Genomic DNA, 21,583 nt, shown 5'->3' with positions numbered 1-21,583 from the left:
AATACTTAATGGAGTATAAAATATTTAGAAAGTAAAAATAAATACTTAATAAGATGCATCTTTATATCTCTAAGACTTTATATTAGTTATTATGTAATTCGATGTTGAAATGTTACTTATTTATGCGTTTATTTATTTATTACAAATATAATTAATTAATTTTTTTAAATAAAATTTTGAGCCCGACTAGCCCGATGGGCTAGCACGAAACCCGAACTTTTAGGTTAGGGTTGGAAATTTCTAACCGAATTTTTTTTCAACCCGATTAGCCCGCACCCGAAAAACCCGTAACTTGATTGTGATTGGACTAGCCCGAAACCCGGTAAGTTGGCCCGGTTGACATTCCTAACTGTACATTTACAATCTATATTTACTTTTTCAAAAAAATCAGTGTAACTTGAATATCCATCTATGTATATATATATGGTTAGTATATATGAACATGGCCGATTGATCTGTAATCTTTGTGAGTCTCGGTACAGCTAGGTAAGCCACTTCTACCGTTTCTTTTACAGTTACAAGAGTTTTATTGCTCATTTAGTGATTAAGAATTTCAATTACGTACAGTACATATATCTGACTATTATCAATCAATTAAGCATGAAGATCTTATGATTTGTTCTTTGACTTAATTCTTTTGAAATACTTGTATGGTATTTGTAGCTAGACCATGCTGGTGCCATTCTCCTTATATTTTTATTTCTGTAATTTTCGCTTCAAACATTCAGAGGTTTTTGTCTTGACTTCATCTATCCTAGAACGAGATTTTAAATTAAGATTTTGGATCAGTTATAATTTGATTCGATTTATTGTATTTCTGAAATCATTTGCAGACTCTGTGCAATGCTTGTGGGCTGCGACACCTAAGAACAGTAAAAAGAGGTGGAGATCATCACTGAGATTTTCTTAAACAAGTGAAGATGCATTCTGAGCTCTCAATTTCAATTTGGAAGACTTTTGCTCCATAAATAGTTATTTTGTGCGGATGAATTTTATTCTAAATGGATTTTCTCACAATATTTACGTTTAATGCATTCTGAAGTGTAATGGATTTTCTCACAATATTTTGTCATAACCAAAATGATCGAATGACAATTGTTAGAATGGTTGAAATATGAATTCTCTTAAAATTTTATGATTTTAAAAAAAAAATCTCAATACAACCATGCATGCACGACGAGGAAAGTATTTTCAGGGAAAAGAAAAAACGAATCTTCTTACTGTCAAGTTTTGATCTGTCGATTCTTGCCAAAAAGATACTCCATATTTTTCAAAAGATGGAAAGTCCCTATTTTTTTATTGAAGATGAATTTTCTTCGTCATTTAATTATGCCAAAAGTTTTAGTCAGACTACTTATAAATTTTAATATATCTATGATATTTCAATTATTTTGTATATTCTTAGAAATAGTTTTGTAGTTTAATATAATTAGGTTCTGATAGTACTATGTCTTTAGATAGTATATAGTGTAGTACCGAATATAGACCACACATGACACGTTTTGTATATATAGCGCTAAAAATGCGACACGTAACAGAGGGCTTCCAAGGCCTTTCAAGACAAAATACGCCCATAGGTAAAATGGAAATAAATTTTTTGGATATTAAAAGAAAATTTCAACATTTTTTAATATATATATATATATATATTTAATAAAAATTTAAGCAGACATATTTTTGATGTATAAGTTTGCACAATATATATATATATATATATATATATATATATATATATATATATATAAACAACTATACCTAACATTGAACATAAAAATGCATGCATTTTGTGTACGATTCAGACTGGGGGATGGGGGGTCGGTGGTGAGAGGTACCTGGTCTGTTGCATAATGCAATATTTTTTTGTATACAATATTTATGTATTTTTTGTATGAAAAATTATACATAAAAAATGTCAGCTTTAAAAAATTTAAAAAGAAAAAAAATCGATCGAAAGGATGGGTGGGTAAGCGGAGAAAAAAAAACATTTGTGTGTTTTTTAATTACATATAAGAATATATAAAAGTGCATGTATATTTTATAATTATTTTTTTATTATAAAAATAATTAATACCTCAATAGATCATAAATTGTTCATTTTAAACCGTTTTTAAAATGTAAATGTTAAATTAAAGGCCAATTTTCGTGATATTTTATTTAATATATATACACACACGTTAATAAATTAACATGAATTTGCAAAAGAATAAATTTTTAGAAAAGAAAAAAGGAAAGAAAGAAAAAATGTACTAGCATACAATAAAACCTTATTTTATTTTAATTATAAAATTATATTTACTTTTTAAATTAATTTAAAATGTATTTTTAGTTGAAGATGAATGTTTTACTAATATATAAAAAAGTGATTTGAAACTAATTGGACATTCAATTCCTATTGGCAACAATTTGGTAGTTTAGAGCTGATGAGTAGGATCCTTGCCAAATTTTGTAATGGCAGCATCGGTAATTGTTGGAAAACCCAAGGGCAGTCACGCGCTCTCTCTCTCTCTCACACACACACACGCACCAGCCAAAAAATTTCAATTAACTTTCCGTTGCCTGCATATTCCCTCCTTCTCTTTCTTCCTTTTCTTAACAAGTTAGCTTAAAACCACAGCACCACCGCCCTCTACACTTCCCTTTTCTCTCTCTTAGGGTTCTACATTCGAATATTTATCTCTCATCTTGCTTTTCTCAACCTCTCTGCAACTCAACAAGTAAGACACAAACGAAAAAGAAGATAAAACAGAAGATAAAAAAAAAAAAAAATATAGAAAAAACATTCTCCATATTAACTTTGTTTACATTCTAGAAAATATATAATTTTATTTATACTATATTTTAGTTTTCTGAACTTGCAATCAATGTCGTTACTAAAGATGGATTGTTTATTTGTTGCGTAACGGACAGTGGTGGGTGTGTTGTTGGCTCCATAAAAAATACTCTATATTTTAAAGCACTGGTAATTCTCTGACATTCGTGCACATTTTTTTTTTGGTTCCTTTTCTTTTGTTTTTGTTTAGTGATGTCGTAAAAGATTTCGTTCATCTGCACTTTGCTAGGCGGATGTTCAGGGATGTAATTCTAAGTTCAAAATAATCATCGAGTTGGACATGCATTATATCGCTGAATAGTTGTACCTATTTTCTGGTTTCTGCATTTTTGAGTGAAATAGAACTCGTGATTTTGGTTAGATAGCCCGCATTATTCTTGATTTTCGTTGAGCTTGAAGAATCTACAACAGGTTTTTTTTTTCCCCCAGAAGTATATGATTGTTCGGATACTTGCTTGAGGAGGGGGATACAAAGTGAAAATGTCATCGAGGGGAGGGTCGTCATCGCAGCAGAATCCGCAGTTGCAGCGGCGGATTACGCGCACTCAGACAGTGGGGAATCTCGGGGAGTCTGTCTTTGACAGTGAAGTAGTGCCGTCATCGCTGGTAGAAATTGCCCCCATTCTTCGAGTTGCCAATGAAGTTGAGCCTAGCAACCCACGTGTTGCCTACCTCTGTAAGCTTTGTATTATTGATATTGTATATTTTGAGAAATAGACATGTTTTCATATGTTTCTAGCTGTAATTGTGTAATGTAATCATATTTTCCTTATGTTGTATGAGAATAGAGAAGCATAGTGTAGTTTCATATTATTTACAATGTTTAGGCTAGTACCGAGGGTTTGAGTAACGACTTTTTGATAATTAATATATTGTGGCTACTTGGCCTTCTCTTGAGGATGTCCACTTTTGTACTGAGGAGAGAAGTGGGATGCTTGATCTTCTTTCTCATCATGCTGGTGACTCTGGAGAAGTTGTGAATAAATACTAGCTATGTTATTTTTATGTAGCCACTGAAAAGAAAAAAAGTAGGAGATTCCTATCACCATGAGTTGTAATACTTCACTTTTGTCAAAAAATTTGTTTTGTTTATATTTAGTAAATCTTCATGGAAGTTAAATGTCGAAGCAGCTGAATTAGTAGCCAGAGTTGAAATTTTGATTTTTTTTTTCTTTTCCTTTCCAATTGATAAGTCCTTCTCAAAATGCCCCACCACCAACAGATGTATTCGATAATTCTAAATATGAGCACCAGAAGGACAATCTCAATGCTCTCTTTCTCTGTCAATGTATTTACCTATATGCATAATACATGCTTGTTATTTATACTCCGCTCCCTAGTTTAATGCCTTATTAAATTTAGTGCAAGTATTGCTGGATATTTTTCTGAAACTCGTTCTTGTGTTTATTGCTTATTTAATTGCTTTTCCATTTTGTTGCTTTCCCCATCACCAATGGTTGAACAATGCAGGTAGGTTTTATGCTTTTGAGAAGGCTCACAGGCTGGATCCAACTTCAAGTGGACGTGGTGTTCGGCAATTCAAAACAGCTCTTTTGCAACGTCTGGAAAGGGTAAGCATGAAAAAGAAAGCAGCGCGCTAGTTGAAATCCCAGTGGGTGAATATTTTTCTAGGTGTATCAGTATATTTGTATCGACTGTTTTGCAATACAGCTGGCATCTCTCTGTTATTGTAGTTATCCTTTGCTGATGTCTTGCTGAGTTCTTGGAACTCCACAAGTGCATGATCTGGAATTATATAGGGTATATATAAATCTTAAATTACCTATATTTATGAGTGTCTCTTTGGAAATTGTCAATTGAGGTGTCCCTAGTTCAATCATCATATTAAAAATACATTGCTCCTCCTATTGGTGTATGTTACTCAAGATGTCATGTTCTTACTTTCTTTATGGAAGTTTTCATGAATTTCTCTGCACAATTCATGATTGGTTCTCACCTTGCACAAATCTAAGACTGTAAATTTGGAACTAATTAATGATTAACGGACAATTTTGTCAAAGCATCTTCAGATTTTGGTTAGAGTTTTCTGTATTCTGTGCATTATATTATTTACGTGATAAAATATTGATATTTGATGTATATCGATTATTGTGTTTAACTAACCTCAAGTTTGAATGGCGTTGGCGCTTTAGTTTACTGGGCTTTGTTTAATATACTTTTAAACATGTTAAGGGGGCTTCGGAGAATCCCTGAATTCGATACAAGGATTTATTTTTCTCTTATCTCAGAAAAACTGTCTACTTCAAAAGATATTCAGGATCAGTAGTTTTATATGAATTAATTATATTGTTGTGCAATTCGTTATTTCAATTAATTTGACTAAATTCATAGTTCGATAATGTTCACTGTAGTTAATTACTTTTGAGGCTTGTTTAAAAATCATTTTTTGGATTTATAGTTTTTATGAGCTGGCTGACTGTGTTTCAATTCTGGAGTCACATTTGTCGCATCTCTATATTATTTGAATTGGTGCTGCTTGTGCATTCAGGAAAATGATCCAACCTTAATAGGAAGAGTAAAAAAAAGTGATGCACGTGAAATGCAGAGTTTTTATCAGCATTACTACAAAAAGTATATCCAAGCTTTACAAAATGCTGCTGACAAAGCTGATCGGTAAGTTTTATTAATCACCGTTCCTTTTTCCCTCTTGGACAATGCATAGTTTTTGTTAGTAAGATTTGTTAACAATCACTGATCTCTGTTCTTGACTTTGACAATGTACAGTGCACAGCTTACAAAAGCATACCAAACGGCTAATGTTCTCTTTGAGGTTTTGAAAGCAGTTAACCAGACACAATCTGTTGAAGTTGATCGTGAGGTAAATACTGGTATTCTTTTTCTTTGATTCCTATTTGTTTCCGTCTTTCACGGGATTTTATCTTTGTCTTAGCAGTCATAAGCTGAATATTTATTGGTTTAAAAAATGGACAGAAATATATGCATAATGTGCTGCTTTTTATGTTGCATATAATTAATTGTTTGATTTTTAATTGCACAGATATTGGAGACTCATGATAAAGTTGCAGAGAAAACAGAAATATATGTCCCTTACAATATTCTACCTCTTGATCCCGACAGTGCAAATCAGGCAATCATGAAATATCCAGAGGTAGACTTTGAAAGAGGCTCGTTCCCTTTAGTTTCCAGTCTAGTTGTTTATGATATTAACAATTACAATATTCAGATTCAAGCTGCTGTACATGCGCTTCGGAATACCAGAGGTCTTCTTTGGCCTAAGGATTACAAGAAGAAGAAGGATGAAGATGTCCTTGACTGGCTTCAAGCAATGTTTGGTTTTCAGGTGGTATCTCATTATTGTATTATACTATATTTATATTTTTTAAATAAAGTAAATAAAATGGATATAATTGTCAAATCATTCTATAAAAGAATCCTAATGTCCTACAATACTATTAAGATAATATAATCATAAGAATGAAAAATGCAAATCTAAATAAATCATATACTGAAGCTGTCTTTTCTACTTTAAATGATAAAGATTGACTTTAACTTTAGATTGTTATACTAAATCATGAAAGTTGACATTCTAACAGGCTAACAGCTTGAATGCCCAATATATTTGCATTACTGTTGACTGTTGATTTGCAGAAAGATAATGTGGCAAATCAAAGGGAGCATTTGATTTTACTACTTGCAAACGTACACATACGACAGTTTCCAAAGCCTGATCAGCAACCCAAGGTTTGCCTTCTATGTCTCACACCATCTTGCTTTCATTCACATGGCCATATTAGATTGTTTCAGCATAAGTGTTGGATGCTGGTGGTCCTTTAATATTATAATCTTCTTGGATACCAATATCTTTAACCAGCAGGTTATCAAATGAAAAAGCTTGTTTGAAAAAGCTATAGCCTGTAGTAACATCCAGTTATCAAATAAAACATTGTATTACAATCTTGGTACTGGATTTGTCATTAGTGGCTTCCTCACCCATGTACATTAGCTAATGAATCTTCCCTTTTGCAAAAGGTGACAATGTGACATATCACTGCATTTTCCCTTCAGTATTGCTGTGAGTTACGGTGATTCACACAGAAAATAATGGAAGAAATGGAAATTAATTCTCCTCAAACGAGGCACTACAACAATTGCTGAGTGCTGTCCAGAAATAATAAGTTCTATGATGATAAAACTATCTCTCAAACTACTATTGAACTAAGCAAAACAGACTCAAGGCCTATGCATGTCATAGGCCTATTTGACAAAATAGAAGTGCAGGCGAAAATGACTAATAAAATACTGAAGTAAACTATAAATAATCTACTACAGCCCAGTTTCCACGAACGTAAATTCTCCACTGCGAGCGTGTCAATTGCATAGTTGATCACCCAATCATTCATGCATCTAGCATAAGTGAGTGAGATCTGGCTCTCTTTTTTCTTTTGGCCTAATCAAGTGCTCAAATGTTTCAAGATGCTGAGAAATTAGGTTTCACCTTCCACAAACAAACATTATTATGTAATTATTTGGTATATCAATGATAAAGGCGTCACATGAGCTTGGTTGGTGATGGCAGGCATGATTTAGCTGTATGTCATTTTCTAGTGCTCAAGTAGCTCTTACACTAATTTGTGTTTTTAGTTAGATGAGCGGGCTCTAGATGAAGTGATGAAGAAGCTTTTCAAGAACTACAAGAAATGGTGCAAGTATTTAGATCGCAAAAGTAGCCTATGGTAAGTTTTTTAGTGAGAACTGTCATTCTGATGTTCATTCATGGAGGTCATAGGTTTTCTGATTTATGCTGGTGGAAACTACTGTTATTTTCAGCAACACCATCCTGCTATTTGTTCAGCCATGGGGAAAATTTTCAATCTACCATGATGTATCTAAATTTTATATTGGTTTTTCTCTGATTAGTCTCGGTTTGTCCAATTGCAGGCTACCTACTATACAACAAGAAGTGCAACAGCGCAAGTTGTTGTATATGGGGCTTTATCTTCTAATATGGGGAGAAGCTGCCAATTTGAGATTCATGCCAGAGTGCCTGTGCTACATCTATCATCATGTATGCTTTCAGATATTTAATTCCTTTAGTTAATTAATGACTGATTCATTGGCCTCAAGTTAACCATTCCTTGGATATCTTTTTATTGTTCGTTGGGGCATTTTGGAAATATCATCCTATTTTAAGATGGAGGACCATGTGGTTTTTATATAGACTAGGGAATTCATTCTGATAGTACATGGCTGTGGCGCTAAGCATACATGTGAATACGTATAACCTTGCTTGCCGTAAACTATAAGAAGGCGTGTATTATGATTTGCTCCATTTCTAGGTTTAGCTTGTTTATTATGCACTGTTTCTATAGAAATGTTTTTGCTTTTGACTACATATAAAGTGATTTTGCCTTTGCTTAGAATGTCATGTATTTTCCTACATATGTTTCTAGATTAAACCTTCCTTGCAACTGACACATAATTGATTTTGTTATTGACATACCAGGTAGACCATCAAAGTAAGTATCCCCTTATTCTCGTAGTGCATTAACAATATTATTTCCCTTTTCTAGTAGTATATTATGATAGTAGGGGTAATTTTTCACTGCCCTCTCCTCTAGTTGTGTATATATTTTCTTTTTATTCTTAGAGATATTCTTAGGTTGTGTATGATACATATGTACATAATAATAACTAGATATGTATGTCTTGTTTTGTGCATCACAATTTGGAATGCACGTTACTCTCTCCAAATTGTACTAAAAATTGTCTCTTTTTTCCATATCTGAATATCAAGAGTAGCCTTGTGTTCTGTCCGAGAGAAAATATATTACATAATCCTAGTGATCATTTTGGATTTTAACTTTGTAGATGGCTTTTGAACTTTATGGTATGCTTGCTGGTAATGTAAGCCCAATGACTGGTGAGAATGTGAAGCCAGCTTATGGCGGAGAGGAAGAGGCTTTTTTGAGAAAAGTTGTCACCCCAATTTATGAAGTGATTGCTCGGGTATACTCTACTAGACGGATATCTTCCATTCATTTCATCATGTTAATTTGCTTATGCTTTTCTTTTACTTAATTTAATCTTTTCTATGTTCAGGAAGCTTCAAGGAGCAAGAAAGGAAAATCAAAGCATTCCCAGTGGAGAAATTATGATGATTTAAATGAGTACTTTTGGTAATATGATATCTCCTAGTTCAATAAAAAAATGTTAACACATTAAGTTTATCACTCATATGCTAAACTTTTCCCAAAAAATATAGGTCTGTAGATTGCTTTCGGTTGGGTTGGCCCATGCGGGCTGATGCTGATTTTTTCTGCAAACCAGTGGATCAGCTCCAGAGTGAAAAAAATGGAGTAAGCATGGAATTAGGATTTTTATCTTTTAACATTTTCCTGATTTCCTGGCATGAGCAATATGGAAACAACTTGGTCTTAAGAGTTCAAAGTAAAGAATACACTTTTACTTGACTTCATCCAATTGAAGAAAATCTTATGAATGCGATTTGAAAATTCACAACTGGGCTCATTGGACTTTATCTATTCTACTAAATTGCGGCGCAATCGTGGCATTGCGCTAGCTCGTGTAACTGTTATTTGAGAACCCCAGGCCTTTCCAGGCATGCACAGCATTTTAAATTCACAACTGTTGCTCTTTGAACTTTATCTATTTATGCTCTGTAGCAAGAAATATTAAATGCTTTAATGAGTGTTCTAAGCTTCACATCTCCACCTCCATTTCCCATTTCTTTAAATAAGAAGCTATTTCTGAAGTCCGAGTGTTATGTAATGACTAATTGAGTAACTTACATACTTGATTATTTCCTAAAACATCTTCAATGCGATTGTCCTTTCTAACATATCTGAATGTGATTATCTGTGAAATTCAGGAAACTAGAGCTACTAAAGATAGGTGGGTGGGGAAAGTTAATTTTGTTGAGACTCGTTCATATTGGCATATCTTTAGAAGCTTCGACAGAATGTGGAGTTTCTTCATATTGAGCTTACAGGTGCATTCTTTGCAGTCTTCTTAGATTTCTGTCGTGATTTTCCATACTATTCTTTAGCACTGACATTCAAATCCGCTGTCATTGATCAAGGCTATGATCATTATTGCTTGGAATGGCTCAGGGCAACCTAGTGCAATTTTCGAAGATGGTGTTTTCAATAAAGTACTGAGCATCTTTATAACTGCTGCAATATTGAAACTTGGACAAGGTATATTGATTTCATTGTATTTGAAAGTAAGTCTTTTTCATAGTATTTGTTTGTAACTCTTAAAATATTCATGATGCTTAGATGAATGACTTTTCCTGCAAGCTGATTATGTGCTAGTATTACATGTTAATGCTTCTCTTTAATATGTATCAGTGGACAGATATGTAATCTTTCTTTAAATTTTCCTCTGGTCCTTTTACTTGACATTTGGATGTCAAGGAGAGGATTAATCTGGTATTTTTGTAGTTTATGCACATATGCATCGTGGCATGCCCTTGGTAACATTTCAATGATGCAACTATTGGGAATACATACTGTTGTGAACAAGATATGATCTTCACCTATGATTTTGTCATTGGTTTCTGATAGTTTTCAGCTGATCCCACTGAAACAAAACTTCCATTTTGCTTCTTCCTCATGATATCTATCTGCATAACTGTTGCAGCGATCCTTGATGTAATTCTGAGTTGGAAAGCTAGGCAGAGCATGTCCTTCCATGTCAAGTTAAGATACATTCTAAAGGTTGTGTCTGCTGCTGCTTGGGTGGTCATCCTGCCTGTTACCTACGCTTATACATGGAAGAATGCTCCTGGGTTTGCTCAAACTATCAAAAGTTGGCTTGGCAACAGCTCAAGGGCTCCTTCATTGTTCATCTTGGCTGTTGTAATCTACTTATCGCCAAATTTTCTCGCTGCCTTTCTGTTCCTTTTTCCTTTCGTTCGTAGGTTCCTTGAGAGGTCCAATTATAAGATTGTGATGCTAATGATGTGGTGGTCCCAGGTGTGATGTGTGTTACATTATATTCTCATGGTATTGTTCATTAAAAAAACAGGTGGTAACTTTTGTTTCTATGTTTATGTGCTACAGCCTCGGCTCTATGTTGGCAGGGGAATGCATGAAAGTACCTTTTCTCTCTTCAAGTAAGGCATTAAGGATAAGATCTTTTTGTATTCTATAGCATGATCTCTTGTAATAAATTATATCCTTTTCTAATTATCAGGTATACATTATTCTGGGTGCTCCTTACCATTACAAAGTTAGCTTTCAGTTTCTATATCGAGGTGCCTACCTTTCCCATCTTTTTTTATTTAGTCATCATACTATTTTTTTTGAAATACATGGTGGCTATTGATTTCATTTGCACTTTTTATAAGCTGTAATATGGCCGTGTTATGGCTTTAAGCATGGGTCATTTTCATCAAAACCCATTGCTGCTCCTTGTGTGGTCAGCTTTATTGTTATTTGTTCTCCAGAATTTGTGGTCTTCTCATGTTCTGTTAGGGTGTAAGCATTTGTGGTTAGGTTTTAAGCATGTATTCCTGAGAAAAAGTTGAGATGTTCATTTTTAGGATCTTGAAAAAATATTATCTCCCTCTCATTGTAGCATAGTTACATAGCATCCTTTGGCCTCTTCAAATAAATTTGCATAGCTCCCCTTGTAATGTATTCTGATTAAACTGCCTGAATCTTTCTGGTGCAGATAAAGCCTTTAGTTGGTCCGACCAGAACGATAATGAGCGCTCATGTATCGGCTTACCAGTGGCATGAGTTTTTTCCTCAAGGTAGTCAATGTGGCTGTAATCTGGAGACAAACTCCTAAAAGCACACAAAGATGAATTCCTGTTCTTATTCTCTTTTTCTTTTATTTTTTGGGGAAAAGGTATATTTTGAGTCATTTTACTTTATTTATTGTTCTCTTAACCTTGTTGTTCCTGCAGCTAAGAAGAATATTGGTGTCGTGATTGCAATCTGGGCTCCAGTTATTCTTGTATGGATGAGGCATTGTTCTTAATGTTTCCACTTTACTGCTTACCTGTTATAATTCGTGGATTTTTTTCTTTCTTTCAGGTGTATTTCATGGATGCACAGATCTGGTATGCTATATTCTCCACACTGTTTGGGGGTATATATGGTGCATTCCGTCGTCTTGGAGAGGTCAGCCAAATTCCTTCGTTAACCTTCTGATATAAATGCCGACAACTAAATGTCTTTTTTCCTTTTGTTATGAGTAGTATTCAGAAGTTACAAGATTATTATATTATGTGAAAATTTTTAAGATTTCTGAATCTGAGTATCTTTAATGGAAAGCATTCATGCATTTCCTGCTCTCAAGAAAAATGAGATTTTGCATTTGAGTTAACACTTTTCTAGACCTTTTTGTTTATATACCTCTAAATATATGCACACAATAAGCTGAAAAATAAGCACATGTCATTATATTAGCACTTAGTGCTGCAAATATTGAGCTATATTTAGTAATTGGGTTTACTTGATACTAGATTTTGTCTGACTTGATAAGAAGGCAGTTTTTTACTAAACCTTTTTGTTTATATCTCTAGATATATGCACGCAATAAGCTGAAAAATAAGCACATTTCATTATATTAACACTCAGTGCTGCAAATATTGAGCTACATTTAGTAATTGGGTTTACTTGATAATGAACTTTTTACTAGATTTTGTCCAACTAGAATAAGAAGGCACTTTTTCAACATGATTTCATATGTTTGAAAAGATAACTCATAGTTCTCTTTTGGATTTTTTTTTTTTTTTATCAGATTCGTACGCTGGGAATGCTTAGATCACGATTCCAATCGTTGCCAGGTGCTTTTAATGCATGCTTAATCCCAGAGGATAAAAGTGAGATTGTGAAAAAGAAAGGACTGAAGGCGACATTTTCCCGCAAGTTTGAAGTGGTACTGTATTTCTTTTGTGGCTGAATGTGGATGTTGAGCCTCCCCCACCCCCCCTGCCCCCGTCCCGCGGTTATTCTACCTTAATAATATCGATTTGACTACCATATGAATATCATTGTACCAGATCCCATCCAGTAAAGAAAAAGAAGCTGCAAGATTTGCTCAGTTGTGGAACAAAATAATAACAAGTTTCAGAGAGGAAGATCTTATAAGTGATAGGTGTCATCTTCTGTCCAATTGTTGTTATGTTTGCACTTCTTTCTTTACCATGTCATTCTGTTAAAGACATATCTCTTTTGTTTGATCACACAACTTGCTTCCATCCATTTTAGGGAAATGGATCTGCTGCTTGTACCATATTGGGCCGATCGTGATTTGGAGCTGATACAGTGGCCCCCATTTTTGCTTGCCAGCAAGGTTGTCTTACGCCACTTTTACCATCTGGTGCAGAGACCTTAGTTAATTCTATTTTTTTAGTCATCCCCAAGAAATCATCCTTTTCTATGTTCTCCTTATTTTGGAAAAGAGTAATTTATAAAATAAGATAAGGATCACAAAAAAATGACTTTTTTTTTTTGCTGTTCGACATTTAACTTATCAAGTGATTTGAAATATCAGTCTTTACTAGTTAGTAGTACGAGTTCGAGGATAAGCATTTGGTGTGGGTACCTAAGCAATATAAATGATTGGTTGATATTTGATTACAGCTTTTATCTGACTAAATTTCTTCATCATACAGATTCCTATAGCAGTGGATATGGCTAAAGATAGTAACGGGAAGGACAGTGAACTGAAAAAACGGATACAATCTGATGATTATATGTATTCTGCTGTCTGTGAGTGCTATGCTTCTTTTCGAAACATCATTAAAACCTTAGTTCGTGGAAATCGAGAAAAAGAGTAAGTTTTTAATAACTTACAACCTGACACTGCCTACAGTTTATTTAGTTTCTTGAAATTTTTTTATTGTTTTTTCTAGGGTCATTGAGTACATCTTTTCTGAAGTTGACAAACATATAGCAGAGGATGATCTATTGACAGAATACAGGCTGAGTGCTCTTCCCAGTCTTTATGACCTCTTTGTTAGGCTTGTGAAATACTTGGTTAGTACCTTTTCTAATGAATTGCTCTTTTCTTAATTTTCTTAATTTTATTCTTTAAAATTATAGATTGTTTCTTCTGCCAATTTGTAACCTAGATTGGATTTGGTCACTTTTCCAGCTAGATAATAAGCAGGAGGATAGGGATCAAGTTGTCATTCTTTTCCAGGATATGCTCGAAGTAGTTACCCGAGATATAATGATGGAAGATCACATATCCAAGTAATCATCTTCTTTTGGTATCAAAGGTTTGTCATATGTCATCTTTTGAGGTCTCGATGGAGTTTTCTTATTTTGGATGTTGTCTGTCAATAGCCTGTTAGATTCAATTCATGGTGGATCGGGACATGAAGGAATGGTCCCTCTCGACCAACAATATCAGTTATTTGCCTCTACTGGAGCCATCAAGTTTCCAACTCCCGACTCAGAAGCTTGGAAAGAGAAGGTACTGTAAAAAGAAATCGATATGTCATTGTCACTACTAGGGCTGTCTAATTGGTTATCGGATTTTGGATAATCCGTTAACCGAACCGAAATTCACGGGTTTGGGTATCCAATAACCGAATTTTTTGGTTATCGGTTTGGTTTCGGTTAACCCAATAACTGAAACAGGTTAACCGAAATAACCGAAAATTATTTAATATTATATTATATATATTTTAATTATTAATTCATTAATTATTTTTTTTAAATCGATTTTTAGCTAAAATAAAATTATGATATATTTAAGATATAAGAATGAGCTTTAGTTTAGTGGATAAGTTACTTTGTATATTTTTTAGAGACTAAGGTTCAAATCCTCTATCTAGCAAATTATTTGAATTTTAATTTTTTAAATGGGTATTTCGGATACCCAAATAACCGAATCGGGTAACCGAAGCGGTTATTGGGTAACCGAACACCTAAAACGGTTCGAGAACGGTTAGTGAAATATGACAATTTTGGGTTCGGGTAACCGAAAATTCGGGTACGATAACCGAACCCGAACCGATCGACAGCACTAGTCACTACAGCTAAATCTTTTTGTACATCTATACTTGTTCGACAGTTCAGATATTTCCTTTGCACAGATCAAAAGGCTGTATTTGTTGCTGACGGTAAAGGAATCTGCTATGGATGTACCATCAAACCTAGAAGCTAGAAGGCGCATTTCCTTCTTCTCCAATTCTTTGTTTATGGACATGCCTTCAGCTCCTAAAATCCGCAATATGCTATCTTTCTCGTGAGTCCTTTGCCTGGTCGATTTTTGTACATTTATATGTGGCACAAATTGATCTATTGATTGTTCGTTACACTCCTAAAATTTAAAGTTTTGTGTCAATGGCCTTATTCCTTAGATCATCTTCACTTTCTAACCGTCATCATAACCATTACGGCACTTTGGAAATCAAGATAAGTAAATCAAAATGTGCAATTATTTTTTATTTTATTTTATTATTTTGAGCTATACAGATAAAAAAATAAGGATGGGGTGCAAAATAAGGAAAAACCAATCATGGGTAGACTCAATACTGTGAAACCTATAAAAACAAGTAATCTGAAACACAAGACAGCCTGTGATGACTTGAGCTGTTTCAAACAGTAAAGTTCTGTAATGGTGCGTGGCACTAGGTATATCAATTTTCGTTAAAGTTTAGTTTGAGCGAAATTCGCATGTGCGTTCTGAGGGAAATCCATTAATTAGGTATTTGAAGCGTACTCTTTTGCTGGAACTTATGTGATAGTACTCTGAATTATGCATCTATGAAATCTAGTACATGACTGTCCCTTGTGTTTTTCCCTCTGAAACTGAGCCATATCAGTTTTTCAGTTATCTTGACTAAACAAGCCTCTCTAATCATTGTTAGCTTCACACTAGGTTTACCTTCGATGGTCCTTGGTCCTAATCTCTAAGTTATCATGTTTGGTCTTTTTCTTTGTGACTTAATGTGGATATTTTCTGTTTAGTGTTTTGACTCCTTATTACACGGAGGAAGTTCTCTTCTCATTGCCTGAGCTAGAAGTGCCAAATGAAGATGGTGTTTCCATTCTCTTTTACTTGCAGAAAATTTACCCAGGTTTGGTTTGTGCTTTAGGTGTGCTTCCTTGTACGTTAGATTTCTCATTCTATACTAACCTTGATACTATATCATGCAGATGAATGGGACAATTTTCTCGAGCGTGTCAAGTGTCTCAATGAAGAAGAACTTAGAGGATCTGATGAATTAGAAGAACAACTACGCCTTTGGGCATCTTATAGGGGTCAAACGTTAACAAGAACTGGTATGATCAAGTAGAAATCTACGAAGTCTGTGGTTCGTAGTCTCTCGTACTTTTGTTTTCATATACACTTTCCTTCTTTGACCTTGTGTCATGTAAACCGAACCTTGAATATGAAGAATCTATCATGTTTAGAATTTGTTAATGGTGCTTGGTTTCCTGCTCTTAAATGGACCTGCTAATAAGTAGATCACTGTCACCAGCCAAGCGACCCATGGATCTTTCACCCGTTGAGTTGAATAGCTTAACTAATAAACATTTCAGTTACATAGTTAAGATTGATTTTAGGGGGTTATTAACTTGTTGGTCACTGTTCTATCTTATTTGCACAACTGGTTTATTTATGGCTTCTTGAGTTAGTAGTTTGCTTGAAATGCCTTTGCTACCTTTGAGCAGGTTACTCTTCCCATCTTTTCTATTTTTCATGATGAAGTTAACTTATCTTGGCTGATGCCTTTCCCTAATTTGTGTCAGTGAGAGGAATGATGTATTACCGGAAAGCACTTGAACTTCAAGCCTTCCTTGATATGGCCAAGGATGATGGTACTTGCCCTTGCTTCTTTGAATGAGCACAGCGCACAACTTTTTAACATTTCAAGCCATTTGATATTTGATTACCAATTATTGTAGCAGACACAGTAACTTCGTGCAATGTGTACAGATTTAATGGAAGGTTACAAGGCTGTTGAGTTGAATGAGGATCAATTGAAAGGAGAGAGGTCACTTTGGACACAGTGTCAAGCAGTTTCAGATATGAAGTTCACTTATGTTGTATCTTGTCAGCTATATGGTATTCAAAAAAGATCTGGCGATCCTCGAGCTCAGGATATATTGAGACTTATGACGACGTAAGAATTACAGACCTGTAGCTGTTAGCTGTTTCCTTACTGCAGTTATCACCTAATTAGATTGCTTTCAACAGATACCCATCTCTTCGAGTAGCATATATAGATGAAGTGGAAGAACCAAGTAAAGACAGGTCCAAGAAGGTGAATGATAAGGTGTATTACTCCACCCTTGTGAAGGCTGCTCTGCCAAAGTCAAATTCTTTAGAGCCAGGGCAGAACCTGGACCAGGTAAAATATATGTATTTGATATCCAGCATGTTCTTAAAGATATAGGTTATAGTGTTTATGGAATATTTGTTGTCGAATTATATTGTTAAAGCTACTTAGGAAGGGGGTCCTCTTCTCCTCAGCAGGCTTTCTGCCTCTAGCTATGATGCTACTTAATTTGCAGACAGTTATCTGTCTGTCAAAGTTGGCACAGCTAATCGGTCAATCACTCACTAACCATTCTTCAAAAACAGACTTGAATTTACTTACCTCTTCTTGGCAATTTCTGATTCACTTTTGCCTGTGCAAAGATTATAATTCCATTTCTTGTATGCTGTATAACATATAGGAATTCCTATGCAGGTCATCTACCGTATAAAACTTCCAGGACCTGCCATCATGGGCGAAGGAAAACCTGAAAATCAGAATCATGCCATCATTTTTACACGTGGAGAAGGCTTACAGACTATTGATATGAATCAGGTAAAGTACTCATATGCAGTTATGCTTATACGGATTCGACTTTCATTCTTTATGTCCAGAATGAATATCCCTTTTAGGATAACTATATGGAAGAAGCTTTGAAAATGAGAAACCTGCTTCAAGAATTTCTTAAGAGACACGATGTGAGGCATCCATCAATTCTTGGTTTGAGGGAACATATCTTTACTGGAAGGTCAGCTTTCAGTCACGATTAGCATTTTCTAAACGAAAAAGTATACCGACTCTTGTTTTGATAACTCAATTTTCTCTTGTCATGTGATGCAGTGTTTCCTCCCTTGCTTGGTTTATGTCAAATCAAGAGACAAGTTTTGTTACCATCGGTCAGAGATTGTTGGCCAATCCTTTAAAGTAAGTTTTACTGTTTCTCCATCCTCCCCACTCCCTCAGTATTCATACATATAAAATTGTTTTTGGAGTAAATGTAGCACTGGTCATACCCTATCCTAGTTTTTTCTTGTATAGTATTTACACAACCATGGATATAGGTTTCCTAATCAAAGTTCTTGACGTATATCCGTTCATTTTGTTTGATATTTAACAATTCACTTAATAGGCTTCTGTGATGACTTGTAGCAAATCTAGCAGTTGTTACTGGTCATAATCTGATGCTATGTTATATTGCAAGTAATCATGCCAGTAAAATTCTTTCAGTAGTGGCCATTGGCCATCCTTTACCTATAATCTGATAGGCCTTGTGATTATGTTGTGATTTTTCCTGTGCAGTCATTTTAATATTTTCTTATGCCAATTTATGAATTCTCCTTTTCCCATCGGTCATCAATTGAGTTAATATAACATAACTCTTTTGCTTTTTGCAGGGTTCGTTTTCACTATGGTCATCCAGATGTTTTTGATCGATTATTTCACCTCACAAGAGGTGGAGTGAGCAAAGCCTCCAAGGTTATCAACCTGAGTGAGGACATATTTGCTGGTATGGCCAAAAAAATAGTGCTACTCTTGAACTTTCTTTTGTAGAATGGTAAATGATTTACTTTTGGTGCAGGCTTTAATTCTACCCTTCGTGAAGGAAATGTGACCCATCATGAATACATACAAGTTGGTAAAGGGAGGGATGTTGGACTTAATCAAATTTCTCTGTTTGAGGCGAAGATTGCCAATGGAAATGGAGAACAAACATTAAGTCGTGATTTATATAGGCTTGGGCATCGTTTTGACTTCTTCCGAATGTTGTCATGCTACTTCACCACAATTGGTTTCTACTTCAGTACCTTGGTATGTGAAATAGGCTAACCATCTAACAGTTGATTTTGAAATTTTTATATAATTTGTTGACATCCTGTGTTCTTCTGGCAGATTACGGTGCTTACTGTGTATGTTTTCCTGTATGGTCGCCTTTATCTTGTTCTTAGTGGCCTTGAGAAAGGGCTCAGTAGTCTACCGGGAATTCGACAAAATAGGCCTCTTGAAGTTGCTCTTGCCTCTCAGTCATTTGTCCAAATTGGGTTTCTGATGGCTCTCCCTATGATGATGGAAATTGGACTGGAGAAAGGGTTTCGAACTGCGTTAAGCGAATTTATACTGATGCAATTGCAGCTTGCACCTGTATTTTTTACCTTTTCACTGGGAACAAAGACACATTATTATGGGAGGACATTACTTCATGGAGGTGCAAAATATAGGCCAACAGGTCGTGGGTTTGTGGTGTTCCATGCCAAATTTGCTGATAACTATCGGCTATACTCTCGTAGCCACTTTGTTAAGGGACTTGAGTTAATGATATTGCTTCTTGTTTATCAAATCTTTGGGCAATCATATAGGGGTACTGTTGCATATATATTGATTACTGTATCAATGTGGTTCATGGTTGGCACCTGGCTTTTTGCTCCCTTCCTTTTCAACCCTTCTGGTTTTGAGTGGCAAAAGATAGTTGATGATTGGACTGATTGGAACAAGTGGATTAGTAACCGAGGAGGTATCGGTGTGCCACCAGAAAAAAGTTGGGAATCATGGTGGGAGGAAGAGCAGGACCATCTTCGTCATTCAGGGAAATTGGGCATCATTTCTGAGATTATATTGGCCTTGAGATTTTTTATTTATCAATATGGGCTTGTTTATCACTTGCACATCACCAGGCATACTAAAAGTGTCCTGGTATGTATTTTACTCAAAATTCTTCTATGCTCTACTAGTTTTTGTTTTTGTTTTTGTTTATTTGATTATAAAAATTCTTCTAGAGTTACTACTTCGATGAATTACAGTGGATAGTGTATTACAGGTATATGGCATATCATGGCTGGTGATCTTACTGATCCTTTTTGTCATGAAGGTGAGGATACTTTCTTCCTAATTCTGAATCTTCTGCAGTGACTTTTATGTCTTGGATATGGACAATATAAACATTTATTTACCTTTTGTTTTCGTGACTCTAAACTTTAATGAAGAGACCGTTTAGCACATTTAAAGCTGCAGGATATGAGATTGATTAGAATTAGTAGTCCTAGAAAGTGCAGTTTGCAGTTTTATGGCATTTTAAATTGACAAGCGTCCACTCAGATAGTCTGTTCGTCAGTTGTATTCGAGTGATATAAATATAATTTGTTTATGTTAGAGCAATATTGCTTGCTTGAAATGATATCCACCACCTAGATTCAGCTATCAAACTGAAGAAGTAAAATACAAATGCTGATGTCTTTAACTGGGATTTTGATTGTTTCTCTTGTTTTTGCTCCCAAGACAATTTCGGTTGGACGAAGGAAGTTCAGTGCAAACTTCCAGCTTGTTTTTCGGCTTATCAAGGGTTTGATCTTTGTCACGTTCGTCTCTGTGCTTGCTATTTTGATTGCTCTCCCTCACATGACACCAAGAGATATTGTAGTCTGCATACTCGCCTTCCTGCCTACTGGTTGGGGTTTACTTCTGGTCAGTTATAATTTTCCTTGAGCCTCTTTCCATAGTTTCTTTGCAAGGAACTCTAGTTTTTCTTTCAAATGTGCTTTGTTTGTAATCTAAATATGCCAACTCTCTCTTAACAGATCGCACAAGCATGTAAGCCTGTTGTTCAAAGAGCTGGATTTTGGGGCTCTGTTCGAACTCTGGCACGTGGTTATGAAATATTGATGGGGCTGATATTGTTTACACCTGTAGCGTTTCTTGCATGGTTCCCGTTTGTATCCGAGTTCCAAACTCGAATGTTGTTCAACCAAGCGTTCAGCAGAGGTCTTCAGATATCTCGTATTCTTGGTGGACACCGGAAAGACAGATCCTCAAGGAACAAGGAGTAGTAGTATCACAGCAGCCAGGGATGTCTGCAAATTTTGTTCTACTTCAACGCTATTCTGTTGTTACTGTTGCTAACCTCGTTGGATGCTAATCCAGCTCCTTGTATTATATTTATGTGGTTTGTGTGTTAGGGCTGCAAGTGATTAAATTATTTAACTTACCCCACTGAACTGAAATATGTAGTAATGCAAGATGAAGAGAAGGCTAAAATATATTTTTCTTGCATAGTTTTGATTTACTGTTAATTACTGATCTGGTGAATGATTGTGTTGTATTTGTACTGGTATGGATGTCAGTTAAGGGAAATGAGTTGATTATTTGGGTTGATTTTGATTTTACCAATTTATATCCAAACTATAAGAAATAATTTAAACCTATTGTAGGTAAATTTTTTGGTATTGGATTTTGCTAATTTAGGGTGATCGTAATGGTTGAATTCTAAAATACAGAATCCAATTTCGATCAAATTCACACCATTGCAAAATTAATTAGATGGCAGAAACATCAAACCTAGCTGCCAAAAATAGATCCATAGTTGATAGCTCAACCAAATGGGGTTTGTGACATGAAAGCGGTTGAGAGCCATGCTGACACGCCATTTGCCGCATGATGCAGATTTACTATTTTTTATGGTTAATTATGCTAAAACACACGAACTTATGCCCGATTTTCAACTTTTCCATATACTTTAAATTTTGTCT

The 21,583-nt window shown here is 35.0% G+C and overlaps 2 protein-coding genes across 5 annotated transcripts in view; one reads left to right on the top strand and one right to left on the bottom strand.

The window, feature by feature from the left end:
* LOC130995475 (octanoyltransferase LIP2, mitochondrial-like) overlaps positions 1 to 14,808 on the bottom strand; it is a 41,764-nt gene extending 26,956 nt beyond the window's left edge. For both annotated transcript variants that reach the window (XM_057920769.1, XM_057920768.1), the window contains exon 1: positions 14,727 to 14,808. The gene's annotated coding sequence lies outside the window, so the exon portion shown is untranslated. The remainder of the gene's footprint in view (positions 1 to 14,726) is intronic.
* On the top strand, positions 2,560 to 21,109 carry LOC130995471 (callose synthase 3). Of its 3 annotated transcripts, XM_057920761.1 has the most exons (44): positions 2,579 to 2,714; positions 2,908 to 2,959; positions 3,260 to 3,506; positions 4,301 to 4,401; positions 5,340 to 5,464; positions 5,576 to 5,669; positions 5,850 to 5,960; positions 6,036 to 6,152; positions 6,461 to 6,553; positions 7,454 to 7,545; positions 7,751 to 7,877; positions 8,681 to 8,818; positions 8,912 to 8,988; positions 9,075 to 9,168; positions 9,702 to 9,821; positions 9,912 to 10,029; positions 10,475 to 10,809; positions 10,897 to 10,949; positions 11,030 to 11,090; positions 11,510 to 11,591; positions 11,748 to 11,797; positions 11,878 to 11,964; positions 12,587 to 12,724; positions 12,849 to 12,943; positions 13,057 to 13,141; positions 13,464 to 13,624; positions 13,704 to 13,827; positions 13,946 to 14,046; positions 14,140 to 14,269; positions 14,895 to 15,046; positions 15,772 to 15,881; positions 15,961 to 16,086; positions 16,558 to 16,626; positions 16,745 to 16,931; positions 17,006 to 17,159; positions 17,502 to 17,621; positions 17,699 to 17,814; positions 17,907 to 17,990; positions 18,461 to 18,573; positions 18,646 to 18,875; positions 18,957 to 19,754; positions 19,879 to 19,929; positions 20,337 to 20,522; positions 20,636 to 21,109. In XM_057920761.1, exons 3-44 carry the CDS (start codon positions 3,311 to 3,313, stop codon positions 20,882 to 20,884), a joined length of 5,850 nt encoding a protein of 1,949 aa, XP_057776744.1. In that variant the 5' UTR covers positions 2,579 to 2,714; positions 2,908 to 2,959; positions 3,260 to 3,310; the 3' UTR covers positions 20,885 to 21,109. The 3 variants fall into 3 exon arrangements, with proteins under 3 accessions (XP_057776742.1, XP_057776744.1, XP_057776743.1); XM_057920759.1 differs by lacking the exon at positions 2,908 to 2,959 and having other exon boundaries at positions 2,560 to 2,714; XM_057920760.1 differs by lacking the exon at positions 2,579 to 2,714 and having other exon boundaries at positions 2,721 to 2,959.
* The last annotated feature ends 474 nt before the right edge of the window (positions 21,110 to 21,583 follow it).

The sequence above is a fragment of the Salvia miltiorrhiza genome, chromosome 7 (assembly GCF_028751815.1).
Source record: "Salvia miltiorrhiza cultivar Shanhuang (shh) chromosome 7, IMPLAD_Smil_shh, whole genome shotgun sequence".
NCBI classification, from domain to species: Eukaryota; Viridiplantae; Streptophyta; class Magnoliopsida; order Lamiales; family Lamiaceae; genus Salvia; species Salvia miltiorrhiza.
Note: the sequence above shows the minus strand (reverse complement) of the source record. Positions and strands in the feature narration are given on the sequence as shown.

Excerpts from the sequence above, each read along its gene's own strand:
- LOC130995471 (XM_057920759.1), top strand. The coding sequence starts at position 3,311 with ATGTCATCGAGGGGAGGGTCGTCATCGCAGCAGAATCCGCAGTTGCAG. Across the intron at positions 10,950-11,029 it reads AGTACCTTTTCTCTCTTCAA|GTATACATTATTCTGGGTGC; the intron begins GTAAGGCATTAA and ends TCTAATTATCAG. Across the intron at positions 11,965-12,586 it reads CATTCCGTCGTCTTGGAGAG|ATTCGTACGCTGGGAATGCT; the intron begins GTCAGCCAAATT and ends TTTTTTTATCAG.